The sequence below is a fragment of the Lissotriton helveticus genome, chromosome 5_1 (genome assembly GCF_964261635.1).
Source record: "Lissotriton helveticus chromosome 5_1, aLisHel1.1, whole genome shotgun sequence".
Classification (NCBI taxonomy): Eukaryota; Metazoa; Chordata; class Amphibia; order Caudata; family Salamandridae; genus Lissotriton; species Lissotriton helveticus.
This window is the reverse complement of record NC_136065.1, coordinates 5,646,444-5,661,615: the sequence shown is the minus strand read 5'-3', so window position 1 is coordinate 5,661,615 and position 15,172 is coordinate 5,646,444. Positions and strand designations below refer to the sequence as shown.

At 46.2% G+C, this 15,172-nt stretch overlaps 1 protein-coding gene across 1 annotated transcript in view; it reads left to right on the top strand.

The window, feature by feature from the left end:
- The window catches only part of LOC144752886 (proteasome subunit beta type-8-like), a 69,930-nt gene extending 58,860 nt beyond the window's left edge, over window positions 1-11,070 (top strand). The window contains exons 4-6 of the mRNA XM_078640713.1: window positions 5,916-6,045; window positions 9,396-9,600; window positions 10,797-11,070. Of these exons, the coding sequence (XP_078496839.1) occupies window positions 5,916-6,045; window positions 9,396-9,600; window positions 10,797-10,885 (424 nt within the window). The 3' untranslated portion in view covers window positions 10,886-11,070. The remainder of the gene's footprint in view (window positions 1-5,915; window positions 6,046-9,395; window positions 9,601-10,796) is intronic.
- The last annotated feature ends 4,102 nt before the right edge of the window (window positions 11,071-15,172 follow it).

Genomic DNA, 15,172 nt, shown 5'->3' with positions numbered 1-15,172 from the left:
TCTCCGTTCATGGAGCCTGCCTTGCCTGGCTGATGCTCCTGCAAGAGAGCTACAAAGACAATGCCACATCTGGTGGAACAATCACACAGTTCTACAGTGAGTTCTGGCTGAACAAAACTGGAAAAACCTCTGTTCCCTTTTGCCCTCTCACCTCAAAAGCAACATTTCAAATGAACATTCCGGAAAAAGAACGAATCGAAATGCAAGTGTTCAACAACCCAGCCAGACCCACCTTCTCATATCTGCGGAAACGAACTGCTGCAACTCTGACTGTGGCCCTATCTGTGGTGAACGTCTCAGGCCTTGTTTGCATTGAAGGCCATGGGACGAAAATCGTGGGCCACAGTTCCTGCCTCATAAAAAGGACTCTGAACACTGCCGATCCTCCTTCATTTGTTGCATCACCAAATATGTACTTTGTCTGCGGTACCAAAGCTTACACCTGGCTCCCAAAAGGCTGGGGGGGGGCATCTGCTACATTGCCTTTGTCCTTCCTCCAACGTATGTAGCACCAGCTAACCATGACAGACAGAAACGCTCAAAGGACACAGAGCAAGCAGACTCCACCACATCACAGTTCCTCGATGCAGCAAAAGGACTCATTTCTCTGTGGGGTCTGATGGCAAACAGTCGAGCCATCCGACATCTGACCCAAGCAATCGAAACAGCATTGAACATCACAGCCGACATCCTCACAAACACAGCTGAGCTACAGGTATTCTGCCTGGTGGCTCTCCAGAACAGGCTTGTTTTGGACGTGGTACTAGCCGATCGTGGAGGAGCATGCAGCATCATCGGTGCCAGCTGTTGCACCTTCGTACCAGAAAATTCACCTTCCGTTTACAAAGCTATCGAACACCTTCACCGACTGGCATCAGAAATCCACCAAGAGCAAGAAGGCTGGACACTTGGAAACTGGTTTTGGAACACTTTGAAAGACTGGGTTTGGAAACTACTGATGATAATATTGGTGCCAGTTTTTATAATATGTGGTTGATGCCTGGTGATACAATGCATACCTCCTCTGTGCTCTCTTTTTATGAACTCTATTTGCCCTAAGACTTTGGACACTAAAAATGAAATGATGAAAACGTCATATGATCTACAAATACAAAATATGATGAACATTAATGTATATTGACAAGTGCCAAATATACCTGGAAGATTGGTGAAGAAAAACTAGAAGAGGTAGACAACTATCCTTATCTCGGAAGGATTCTCTCCAAAAATTTAACAAATTCAACACAGGTATTAAACCTACAAAGGAAAGCCGATATACATGCCTCTGCTCTCCTGAAACTTTACAGCGCAACTGGGAATAGACATTTCTCTGCACTGTTAGGCACATACAGAGTAAAAATACCACCTGTATTATCATATGCGACGGAATACATCCCTTTAAAACAATGGGTTTTCATGGATCAAAAAGAAGGGAAAATATTAAGAAGGATCATGAAAGTTTCCGATGCTGTACCTGTACAGGCACTGAGATTAGAACTATCTATCATAAGCTCTTATGCTATAGCTATTGCTAATGTAATAAGGTGGGCCTACAACCTGATACACGCAAAGGAGAACACTTTAAGGTCAGTGTTGAAAAAGGAGTCTTTTGGGGCAGTGCCTAATAAGCAAATCTTTCTGGAAAACTTGGCTGTTGCACTTCGGTTGGCAAACATTAAAATTGAAATGTTGAGTACCTGGTCTCCAGCGCATTTAAAATTGTTCTTAAAAACTTTTACCCCTAAATTGAGCTACGAATTGGATTGTTTACACTGCAATAAATTAACCATCTATAAGCCATTTGTGGAGAAACTAGAATTCAAGCAAACTCGACCTTATATTGGGTTTACCCTGACACATGGTGTAAGAAGAGCGATCACTATGTACCGGTTGGGTATCTTACCACTATTAGCATTTACCTCCAGATGGCTTCCAGGAGGATCTCCTCTGTGTACTTTGTGCACCGGGGGTGACCAAACTATTGAACATTTATTACTTGTGTGTCCCAATCAAAAAGTAACCATAGCTCGTACAAGATACCTTAATCCTATATTCCGCTGCTGCAGAATTACTAAGGGGAGTGAACTTTTAGACATGTGTGGTGTACCTTTGAATGAATTCATCTGTTTCAACTTGTACAGGTTTTTAAAACAATTTTTATCTTTGTATTAATACTATTGCACTTCTTGTAAAATGTAGATTTCTTTTGTGGTCCTCTGTCGAGTACCAACACAAATAAATTTTTGACTTGACAAGTTGGCTAGGATATGTGCAAAGGGAGGACTGTGGAATATTGGATTACGATGTAAACACTACCGGCGCCATCTTGTCCGATCCTAGGCTCGTACGAGCGCGTAAGGGGCAGCCATCTTAGACACCATGGCCTCTTCGTACATTGCCGATCGCCTGCACGTCTCCCTGACCTCGCTATCATCCCCCGCACGCTGGCAGCCCCAAGCACACATGCTAGAGCCAATAAAGCATCCTCAGCGCGACCCTGCCCCGGAGTCACTTCCCGTGTCGGACCCACATGCCCTTTCATCTCTCGCGCTCGAACAGACCCCTTTGATAACCTCTTCCCCTGCACCTGGTTGTGCGACCCGATCCCAGACCATAAACAGACCCTGCGGATACAGTTTATTGCCCCCGTACAGTAGAATCTCGCCTCCCATCAAAGGAGCCGGAATTAATCAATGGCACAACCCCATAAGATCCGACCGATTGCGTGTATTTCAGCTCCAGCCGGAATGTCCAGCTGCGCGTTAGCCATCACCTATTGAGATCGGGGTGGGGAGGAGGGGGTCATTTACCGTGTGAAATATGTGTGGGAAGAAGCCTAAAGCGGGGATTCCAGAAATGGTTAACATACATCAAAGTAATGTCAGGAATATGTTACACTGCAATAAAGGATTGAGATTGTATATAAAAGGCCAGGCCACAGAGATGCAGTTAGAGCACCTCGAGACGACACCCTGCTTTCCAATTACCAGCGCCCGCCTCTTTATTTGATAATTACCGATTGAATTAGAGGCGACTAACGCCAAGCAGTGCTTGAGGATATCTGGGGAAAATCTGCTTGTTCAACAGTTGAAAGTATGTGACGGCATTGAGTTTGTTGCCTAAGGCTGTGATTTTGTCTGTGAAGAAAGAGGAGAATTCCTTGGATGATATTAGAGACTTTGGAGTTTCTTTCAGTGTTTTAGCCAGTTTATTGGATTGGTGTTTGACCAGTACAAATAGCTTGCGGGGTCTGTTCTGAGTGTTGCCCAGTTCCGATCTGAAGAATTCTTTTTTTGAGTTGAGGATGTTCTTGTTGTAGGCGGTTCTCGCCTGGCGGAGAAGTTTTAGATGAGCGTCAGAGGGGTGCTGTCTCCATATTCTTTCAGATTGCCTGAGGGATCTCCTCTCCTTGTCGATGGATTCAGTGAACCATGGGTTTCTGTCTTTGATTTGTGTTCTTTTTAGTTTTAGTGGGGCTAGGTCATCCAGAATGATTGATATAGTCGCTGAGTAGTGATCATTAAGGTCTCTGATCGTTGTGATATGCGAAGGGGTGGGAGTTCAGATATACAGTGGGCCTCCAGTACCCTGTGGTCGAGGTTCTTGGTGTCTCTGACCCAGCATTTGGGAATCACCAGTTACGGTGCCGTTGTCTTGTGAGTCTTGGCTAAAAGGAAGGCAATGGCGTGGTGGTCAGACCAGTCGCATGGGTCTATAGAGATAAGCTTGATTGTTGATTCCTTAGAGATGATCCAGTCCAGAGTGGCCCCTTTGAAGTGAGTTGGGAGATAGCAGGCTTGGGACAAGGCTTGATCGGCCAGGAGGTCTTTAATGGCGTTGACATGAGGATCCTTGGGATCGTTCCAGTGCAGGTTGAAATCACCAAGGAATATCTCTGTAGCGTTGGAGGAGATCTTAGTTGTGATGATTTCCAAGAGGTGCTCCGTGAAGGAGGCTGGTAAAAGATGTGATGGTTGCACAGTTGGGGTGAGTTGCTGCAAATGGAGAGGGCGAGGTATTTGCAGAAGTCAGTGGTATCCGCCATAAGTTCTGTGACAAGGACTTAGAGCGATAGATGCAGGCGATGCCGCGTCCTTTCCTGCTGGATTGTCTAATGAGTCTAGCAATGTTATAGTTGGGAGGGAGTAAGAGGTCCAGGCATGGAGATGAGTGTTTGTTGAGCCATGATTCTGTTAGAATTGCTAGGTCAGATTTTTGTTCAGGATAAGATCGGCAATATTGGCGGCGTGCTTAACTGCCGATGGGCAGTTGATTAACAGACCAGACAGGGAGGGTTAGGGGGAGTGTCAGGAGTCGGGGTGGACTGGTGTACAGGCGCTAGGTTGCCTTTAACCACACTTCTGTTACGGATGGTAGCTGTTCTAACTCCTTACCTCTAGTCCAGCAAAACTGTCCAACTACCTGTCCAGCCCATGAACTTTGAGCTCATTGAAATGGTCTGGCACATGACATACGCCCACACACACTTGTCCAATAGCATCTTGCCCATGATTTCTAATTCCAAGGACCTGATGAATGCCTTCTCCTGCCCAGGCCTGCCCCTGGCCACATAGAATTGGCCATGAGCTCCTATAACGCATGATCTCTGACGTTATTCACTTCTTCCATATGTCTTGTTTAACATGAACTCTTGACTGCACAGAACTGTCGTATACCTATTTTAGCCTATGATCTCTGCCCACAGACGGGTCCAGCACCTACTGCAGCTCAGCCATTGACCATACACACCTACCCACTCCCCATCCTATCTCATGTCCTCGTGTCCCGTAACTATCCTATCACGGCCCACTGCATGACCTCTGAACTCATTGAGCTGTCAGTATCTTTTGCTGCCCATCAATCATGGCCCCACAGAGTGATCTACCACTTTTTTCTGCTTTTGACCTCTAACCTCCTTGAGATGATCAATACCCTGTCCAGCTCCTGACCTTTGAATCGGTTGATCTGTCTAATAACTCTACAAGCCAACACATTGTCTCACTAATAGACCTCAAATGCATCTCCCAGTCACTTACCTCCGACTGAGTTGAGTCCGATGCATATTCGAGTCGTCAACCTCTGACCCCAGTCAGTTGTCCACTGCCTCTTCCAGCCCATGACCTGTGACTCTGTTGAGTTGTCCAGTATCGAGCCTACAGACCCTGGTCCCAGAGAACTTCCTAGAACAATGTATTGACAATGACACCTGGCCCACAGCGCACTGTCCAATACCTCTTCTGCCTCAGATCTGTACTCCTATAGATCAGTTCAGTACCCTCTCAGCCTTTAACATCTGACACTGCAGATTGGCTCAATAATGTTTGGTCTCATCGCACTCTTCGAACCTAAGAGCTCTCTTTTGTCCCTCATTATCGCTGACCCCACATACCATTATCTGTGGTCCCTAAAAATGTAACCAACATCTCCTATAACCCGTGATGCTCAAGTCAACCTAATGAATTCATTTAATCTGTGCCACGGAGCAGTCCAATATACCGTTGAACTCTTGACCGCCAGCCCCATTCTGCTCAGATCTTTTTTAGCCCATAAACTCTGTCTCAACAAAACTATTCAATACTTCCCCCACCCCATTGAATCGTACTCTGCCTTTTCCTACACATGATCTCTGACCCTACAGAAGTCTCCAATGGGTGACCTCTGACCTCATTGGGTGGGCTAGTACATATTGTGGCTGATACAACCTGACACCATGGAGCTCCAGTGGCTGCTGTTTCCCTGGTCCTTTGACCCTGCATCCTTGTTGGGTGTCCCCTTGAGCCTTTGGCCTGCCCCGCCCATTTCCTTGGTCCAGATGTCACAAAAGCAGATTTGGGGTGTTATCATGAGCATCCCTAGTTTGCTAGTAGCTCCCCTGGCACCTAACCTTCACTGATTAGTTCCTCTCTCTTTCTCAGGCTGTACCAACTGCGCAGCAGGGAGAGGATCTCAGTCTCCACCGCCTCCAAGCTGCTCTCCAACATGATGTGTGAATACCGCGGCATGGGGCTGTCCATGGGTAGCATGATCTGCGGCTGGGACAAAAAGGTGAGTGGAGGGGACAGTTCCATGAAGCACACAGATGCTCTAGGGAGTCCCCTAGGAATAGATGGCAGGCTGCTGGCTGTGGAACAGTGACCCACTGGATGGGGGTCCGGCCCAGTTTTAGTCCTGTCCATGGATTAGAATCAGGTATGAGAGTTAAAAGATGAGCCAGGTATGAGTTTGCTGTGATTCATTTGTTGTATTCTTTAGGTCTCGCCTGGCGATAGCAGCGCATGCGCTGCACTCGCCATGCAAGTGCCTTTTGTTATCGATTCTCTGAAGGCTTTGCATGCACACGTTGGGATGGACAAAGACGGCTGCTCTCGCCATTTGTCCAAACATAACAGAATGCGCATGCACGTATGGACAGTGGGCAGTCCGACGCCATCTTTATTCCAAGCTTTCCATTTTCATGGCAACTCGTCACACTGCCTTGTTTTTATAGTGCGAACTTCACCTGAAGGTATCGGGTATCAGAGCACCTTACATGAACACCAGTTGCGCTACACAAGGCTGTAACTTTTCTTGGCAACGCTGCCTTGTTTTAATTCTTTCTTTACTTCTTCTTGTGCCTGTTTGTCCAGGCATCATCCCTTATTTGATTGTCACCTATAGTGCCTTTTTTACGCGTCACCATCAACTTTTACCTGTGTGCCTGCTATGAAAATTGATCATGTTTATTATTATTAACCTATTTTTTCATTGTAAAGCTCTCTTAACGCCCTTCTTGGTCCACGTTCGTGCTATAGAACACTGGCAAAATAAATAAACAAATAAAATTCCCGTAATGTATGTAGCGCTTTCAGCAGTGTTAAAGCCCTTCTTAACTTCTAACCGGCTGCCACGCACCACAATGAGAACCATGTTGAATCATGTGAGAAGCGTGCATCTTCATAGGGCCTCAGCCACGTTAAACCTATTGTACGGGCCGTGGCTGACCAAAGAGGCTGACCAGATCTGACGGGCTAAAGTCGGACATCTTGACATCTTGGTGGAGAATGTTTCCGGATTGGCTGGTACAGTTGGGATACTGTTCTTCAGCTACAAGACGAGGCTGACTCTTTTGGCTTTCATGCCTATTCCACAGTGTTCCACCTTCCTATAGGCCGCTCATGTTTTCTACAGATCTTTGAGATACGAGTCTCCGAATCAACCTCTAGTGGTGTGGGTGGACGGATGCTAAAAAATAAAATGCCTTCGGACATGTGGTCCGAAAAGCTCTTCACAAAGTCCTGGCAATCACCTCAAACAAACACGCTGTGTGCCATCTACAGAGTAAAATACAGTGCTGAGCAGATGTAATTTATTGTCCACAGAAATGAAATGAAATTACAGTTGCAATAGAGCAAGCCGTCGAGGTGCGTAAAAGGGGTAGTTGTGTGCATGTATTTGTGGTGTGTGTGTGCGCGTTTGTTGTGTGCCTATGTGTTCATAAGTGCGTGCGGTGTCACCAGACTCTGCTATCTGCTCAATCTTATCAGAGTGAGCGGTCTGTCCAGAGCGTGAGTCTCTTCCAAGTGTGCCTCTCTTCTGCTACTGGCAGCCCCTCGCCTCTCTTCTTACCCGGGGGCACGATTCAAGAGAGTGCAGAGAAGTGATCTCAAATGAATTATTCTTTGCGTGTCTCTGCCTGGGGCATCTCTCCTGTGCAGAATCGCCGGCTGTTTATGGATGCATTGCACTTGTGCGTGTGCAGGTATGAATGGTTGTGTCTGAAGCAGGGCTGCGTACATGCTTTAGATCTTTTCTTGTGCAATGGTTACATGTCTTTACGTGCGTATGTTTGCACGTGTGTTTTATGTGCTTGTCTATTTCTGCTTACTTTATTGTGTAATCAAAAATGCAATAGGTCTCGCCTTTTATTAAGTTTTTTGCTTTGCTACACAATACCATTAGCAAAGCAAATGTCTTAAACTTAATCAAAGGCGAGACCTGTTGCCTTTTCAATGCTTGTTTTTTGTAAGGTGTCTTTCATTGGAGTGGTATGCTTACAACAGCTGCTCTTCTGAATGAGATGAAACCAACCTAGAACCATCCAAGGTGTTCATCAGGGAGGCTAAAATCAATCCTGCAGTGAACCTAGTGCGGTCTTTTGAAATCTGAAAACAGGTGGGATCAGAGAGAAAATAGAGTGTTATTAAACATGTATACTGGTAGAGTCATCAGTCCCTGGGGCGGTGTCTGTGGCAGGTATGCCTGTGTATTACTACTGTCGTGCGGCCAACATCTGAACCAGACCATCAATGAAATAGGAGTACAAGAAGCTTGGCGTGCAAGCATTGGGAAACAAGCCGTGTATCAAGTAATGCAGATTTCAGTCAAACAACTCACATATTTAATAGACAAGAACGCCTTTTCCCTAAGATGACATGTCTGGACAATGATTGATTCGTACAAAAACTGATGTCCCAGGAGTATCTCACAGTTCACTTTTCGCAGTCAATAAAACACCAGTTCATGCAGTACAGATTTGGAAAATGGGAAACAAAAGTTCTAATCCCAGATATCAAATCAAGAATGTTGACTATGTAAATACAAGGAAGAAATCCTGGTACATATTTTCTGTGTCTGCCCAAAGTTCTTGAAAGAAGTAAAACATTTGCTAAAAGAATTTTTCAGAGATCTAAAAACGAAAACTTCCAGGCAAGCAGCAATTTTGTGGCTAGCCCGAGCTTCAATAGCACTCATTCCCTGAGGTGTAGCATTTGTAAAAGCAAACATAAAAGCAATGGAACAATGAACACAAGGCACTTGTACTATTATAAAGAAGTACCATTGGGGAACAAAATCTGCAGAAGTTGTAAGAACAAAGTATTATTGACTAGAAGTTCTGCAATGCGCCGACACTTCAAACCTAGGGGTTCAGACAAGGCAAAAGGGAATAACGGCCTCAATCACAGAAAAGAAATCAAAAGAGGAATTAATTTACACACCAAGTATGGAAATGAGACTAGGAAGGAAAACAACTACGTCTCTAGATAAGTGATCTAAAGAACATTCAATTTGAATAATAAGTATTGAAGTAAGACTTATAAGACTTATGTGGGGTACTATTAATGAGGTATAGATTGGTAATTTAAAAGATGGCCGCTGTAACAGTAGGAACGTAAAAAAGGATGAAATGTCTATCTTTGATAGAAGTGTCTGTATGACCTTCTGGAGATTTCAAATATATTCTTTTTAAATTAAAACAACTTGAGAAAATAGTCAAGGTCTATATTTCAGAGTGGCAGTAAAGAAATTGATTACGTTTATGACATGCAGTGAACAAATGTTTGTGTAATGGTTTTTATTGACTATACACTTAAAAAAACATTATTATATTATCAACACCCGTCTGTCTTCCTTCCTAGGGCCCTGGGCTATACTATGTGGATGACAATGGGACGCGTCTGGCTGGACCTCTTTTCTCCACTGGCTCTGGGAGCAGCTACGCCTACGGGGTTGTGGACAGTGGCTACCGATACGACCTTACAGTGGAGGAGGCCTATGACCTGGCCCAGCGAGCCATTTGTCACGCCACGCACCGGGACACCTACTCTGGCGGTTACGTTAATAGTGAGTTATATATAACAGTTCCGTCTGCTGTGTGACCCGGATCCACTGTGCATTGCCCATTTATTGACCAGGGAGGCACTCAATCTGGGAAGTTTGCAGCTTACAACCCCTCTTCTGACCTTGAAATGGTGACAGTTTCCCTTGCACGAGGTTGGCCTACCTTTATGATGTATGGTCCGTGGCCTCTTTGGAAAGTCTGCTTGACAACGAGCACTAATTTCACCATTGCGGCCTAAGAAGGGCCCCACTCTAACTCAGGATGAGTTATTTCTCATCAGACTCAAATCTCTCCTTCCTGGCCTAGGACTCACCTGTCCCAGAAGGTTTCTCCCTCCTATTGCAGACTGCACCTCCCCATCATGGCCTTGGAAAGGGGATAATGTTTATGTTGAAGACAGCCTCTCTCTTTGAGATTCAAATCTCTCCTTCCTGGCCTAGAAGGACTCCCCTGTCCCCGGAAGGTTTCTCCCTCTTAAGACAGGCTCTCTCTTTGAGATTCAAATCTCTCCTTCCTGGCCTAGGACTCACCTGTCCCAGAAGGTTTCTCCCTCTTAAGACAGGCTCTCTCTTTGAGATTCAAATCTCTCCTTCCTGGCCTAGAAGGACTCACCTGTCCCAGAAGGTTGCTCCCTCTTAAGACAGGCTCTCTCTTTGAGATTCAAATCTCTCCTTCCTGGCCTAGAAGGACTCACCTGTCCCAGAAGGTTTCTCCTTCTTAAGACAGGCTCTCTCTTTGAGATTGAAATTTCTCCTTTATGGCCTAGATTAGACTTCAAACTATTCTTGATACCGTTGCGGGGATTCTGTGTTGTCCAGTGTAAGCCCTCTCTGCTCTCCTCTACCCTTGGCAGTTTGCTCTTTTACCATGTCTATGTTGTGTCAGGCCATAGAGCGCACTCCACCCTTGTGGCATGGGATGGCGTATCTCAAATCTAGAACAGGAGCTGACTAGACCTTTCTGCCTTCTTGTCGCTTTTGAGAACACGACTGTTACCCATGTCTAAACTGTCTCTTGTCATGGATCCTCCTCTGGTACCGTGGCCTGAGATAGCTTCCATTTATTGATCTTACACTTGTCTCTCCTTTGTTTACCCATGCATAAACCCCCTGTGATCACAGAGTCCGCTCTCCCCTAATGCCCTGGGCTGGCTCTTCCATGACCATGTCTAAGCTCTCTTACACCTTTCTGTTCACAGTGTACCACATGAAGGAAGATGGATGGATTAAAGTCTGCAGCAAAGACGTCAGCGACCTTATGTACCAGTACCAATCCGAGAAACTCTAGATTAAAAGAATGCGGCCCCTTTGCCCATCTACAGAGCCTGGATCCAAGACCTGATAGAGGGAAACCTCGGATATGTCCACACACTTTCCCCTGCAATACTCTGAAAGCTGATCCATAAAGCACATGCAATTCTTTCTAAATCTATTTACCACACATTTTAAATAAAGATCAACGAGTCAAATCTTCCCATATGTCACTGTCTATACTTTTGATACATTTAATTTGGATTTTGCAGTGCGCTATATCTCAGGAGATGTTTGACTTGCGTCACTCAACCAAAGTGCATGGCCGGGTTAAGGGTCGAGCTGGTATCACATCCAAAGCAGATATTCAATTCCCTAACTCCCTGTCTCATAGCGGCAGAGCTGAAAGCGATCACAGTGGTTTCTCAGTGGTATATAGAGGACTCAATTTAAATGTAGGTCTGGCCACCATTGGAAGACGAGTAACATTGTGGGGTAACCACATGATAAAGTGAACACGTTCTTTTGTGGGCAGTCGTAGTACTCATGGGAGTCCTGGCACTGGTGAGTATTTTTGTTATTGTTGGGTTTTCTTGTCTATGGTGAGTACTGAGGTATATTTGACGCACTTAAGGGCAGTCTTGGCATTGGCAAAGCCATTGATATTACGTCATGGCACTGGTGAACAGTCCTTGTGCAAGTGAGTACTTTAAGCATTTAAAGGTAGTTATGGTGATAGTAGGTACTCCTAGAATGGGTGATGAGTTAGATTCCTAAAAGCTACTTTTGCTATAGTGTTGGGTTTACTCATGACTGGTGTGTACATTTCACAGTGGTGGGATCTGAAAGCTTTGGTAGGTGCCCATAGCATCAGTGGATACTCTTGACATTGGTTGGTAGTTATGGTATTGGTGAGTACCAAGAGCACATCTCGATGTCCTTGTTGGGCAGTAAGTCCGCGGCATGACTCTGAAGAGCGGGCCCTCTGTCCATGTCACGTTTCCTAAGTATTTTCTATTTTGTCAGCTTCCCCCAAGTAAACCCTGCAAACTCAGTGAAGAGCCACCTAGTAAATGGACTGAGATCCCAGAACGCTGCTCTATGGTTTAGGGGCTACCAAATGCTCCCCGTTTTAAGAGTGTCAGTCTGTGACGGGCCAGGCTCAGGGGCGTCGTCTGAAGTGAACAGGCTCACACCAATATGTCGAAGATGGGGTTTTATTTTCCGGTAGAGTCGACGTTTTACCGTCGCCAGGGTCGGTAGGATTATAACAGTATCCAAATAAAGACAAATAAAGAAAAGAAAGCAAGGTCCTGTCTCTTCCTAGGACAAAGTCTTAAATGTGCTTTTCCTGGATGCGGTATTCAAAGCTTTGAGGTGGGGCAGTCCTGGGACTCGGTTCTCCCGCCTTGGTCCTCACCCGGGCTTCTTCTTCCACTAGCGGAGACTCGAAAGTAACAAAGAGAAAGAAAGAAAGAGAACACGTGTCAGTTTCTAGGACACAGTTGTTTACCAGAATAGGGAAGGGGGTGTGACACAATTCGGTGTTTGTTTTACTTATTCTACTCCAGGGCGTGCACGTGAGGGAAGGAGGGGAAGTGTTGGGAAACGGGAAGCGGCTTGGATTAACGGAGGACGCTGACACTGGCCACAAGGTGTTCAGGGATCCTCTCGTCCCCGCCTTCCCACCCAACCCGCAACCCGGCTCCGTACCTGGGAGAGCCACTCTCCTCCAGGAGAGTGACTGGGCGAATAGCGGTACCGTTGGCCTCCTGGCACCTCCTCCGGTGACGTCTTCTTCTCCTCTCGATTTTCTCTCCATCCTGGTCGTCCTCCTCTTCTACGCACGTCCTCCTCACTCGAGCTGCGACTCTCCGACTCTCCCTCCTGCCTGCTCGTCTCTACGCCTCTTGCTTCCGTCTTTTCCCTGTCAGCGGGTCTCCTGATTGGTTGGTCTCTGGTGACGTCGTCAGGCGGGGCTTTACCAGTCAGTTCAGGGATCTCCTTAAAGGTATATGCGCCAGTTTCTGGGGATTCCTCAAACCAGACTGCCTCTGTTCCAGCTTCCCAGGTCTCTGGCTGAAATGAAAGGAATCGACAGTCCTCAGCGGGGGCAGACCACCATTCCCTTGCTTCTGTTCCCTCTGATTCGGCATATAACGAGGTAGGCAAGTCTGACCCGTTACACTCCCCCTCCCTTGCATTCTCCGTCCCCTGGAGAGGTCTTATCCGGGAGAGGAAATCAGCATTCCCGTTCTCGAGTCCTTTCCGGTGTTGTACAGTGAAGGCGTACGGTTGGAGACTTAAAAACCATCTCAGCACCCTGGGGTTTTGCCTCTTATTTTTACTAAGCCACTGTAAGGGGGCGTGGTCTGTATAGAGGGTGAATCGTGTGCCCTCTAGGTAGTAGTTCAGTTTTTCTATAGCCCATTTAATGGCTAGGCACTCCTTCTCTATGGTGGGGTATTTTTGTTCTCTGGGGAACAACTTCCTACTGATAAATAGGACTGGATGTTCTGTCCCTTCACTAGAGAGTTGGGAAAGTACTGCACCCAGCCCATGGTCTGAGGCGTCTGTTTGTAGGATAAAGGGCAGGTGATCTCAATACCGGGGCCGAGGTAATGGTGTCTTTCAGGGCTTCAAAAGCTTGTGAGTTTTCAAGGGAGGGGTTGGTCAGGGCCTTAGTCTGGGATCCCTTTCTTAGTAAGTCAGTCAAAGGGTTTGCGATTTCTGAATAGTGTGGGACAAACCTACGGTAATATCCCAACAAACCCAGAAACGCCCTAAGCTCACGTTTTGTGTAGGGAAAGGGGGTCTCTTTTATGGCTCTCACTTTTTCCTCTTGGGGTTCGATCATACCTTGGCCCAATACATACCCTAGGTATTTTACTTTCTCAAATCCTACTTTGGATTTTTTTGAGTTTACATGTAGGCCGGCTAGTGCAAGACTCTTGAGTACTTCTTGTAGGTTTCTCATGTGTTGTTCCCAGGTGATACTAAAGATCACAATATCATCTAGGTATGCTGCTGCACAGTGTTGGTGTTCACGGAGTACCTCGTTCATGAGACGTTGGAATGTAGCAGGGGCTCCGTGTAGACCAAATGGTAATACATTAAACTCCTATAGACCCTCAGGAGTGGAAAAGGCGTTTTTTTTTGTCAGACTCTCTTAGTGGGACCTGCCAATATCCCTTTGTGAGGTCTATGGTGGTAATGTAGGTGGACTTTCCCAGTTTCTCTATCATGCCGTCTACCCGGGGAATGGGATATGTATCAAAACGGGAGATGGCATTGAGAGCCCGAATGTCCATACTAAAGCGGGTGGACCCGTCTGGCTTAGGGACCATGACTATGGGGGAATTCCACTCACTCTTGGATGAGCGGATCGCCCTTAAGTCAAGCATATCACGTACCTCTTTTTTAATGGCTTGTTTCCTTGCTGCTGGTATGCGATAGGGTTTTTGGTTAATGGTTTTGCCCGGGACGGTATCAATGGTGTGTTCTATCAAGTCGGTTCTACCTGGTAGATCTGAAAAGGTGGAATCGTACTCTTTTAGTACTTTTTTCAAGGTTTGGTGTTGTTCTTGAGTCAAGTTGGGATTGATAACCAGTGCCTCGAGGGTAATCTGGGCTTGGGTGAGATTCACCGCCTTCAGCAGGGGTCCTAACCCTTTTTTTAGGAGATTGATATGGTAGGTCTGCACCCTCCCAGGTCTGACTTGTATCCTATAACTGGTTTTTCCCACTGTACCTACTATCTTATAGGGTCCCGTCCAACTGGATTTAACTTTACTAGCAGAGGAGGGGAGAAGGACCAGGGCCCAATCCCCGATGTTCAGTTTCCTCCATTTCTTTCCTATATCATAGAAATGTTTTTGTTTCTGTCTGTTTTTCTCCAGATGTGTATGGGCAAGGTCTCTAAGTTTCCCTATTTTGGAGGTGAGTTGTTGTGTATACTCGAGGAAATGATGGGCCTCCTCCTCCTCCTCCTTCTCCCATGCCTCTTTCGTCATGTCTAGAAGCGTCCAAGGCCTTCGCCCGTAGAGCAGCTCAAAAGAACTGCACCCCAGACTGCTCTGTACTTGACTACGGATGACGTAGAGAGCCAAGAGGAGGAGCTGATCCCAGTCTCTTCCCTAAACCACCAACATTTTCTTTAACAATCTTTTTAGGGTGCCATTATAACGCTCTACTAAGCCGTCTGTTTGGGGGTGATAGACCGATGTTTTAATGTGCTGAAGATCAAGTACTCTACAAACCTCCCTCATGAGTTTAGAAACGAAGGGTGTACCTTGGTCGGTAAGAATCTCCTTTGGAAATCTGA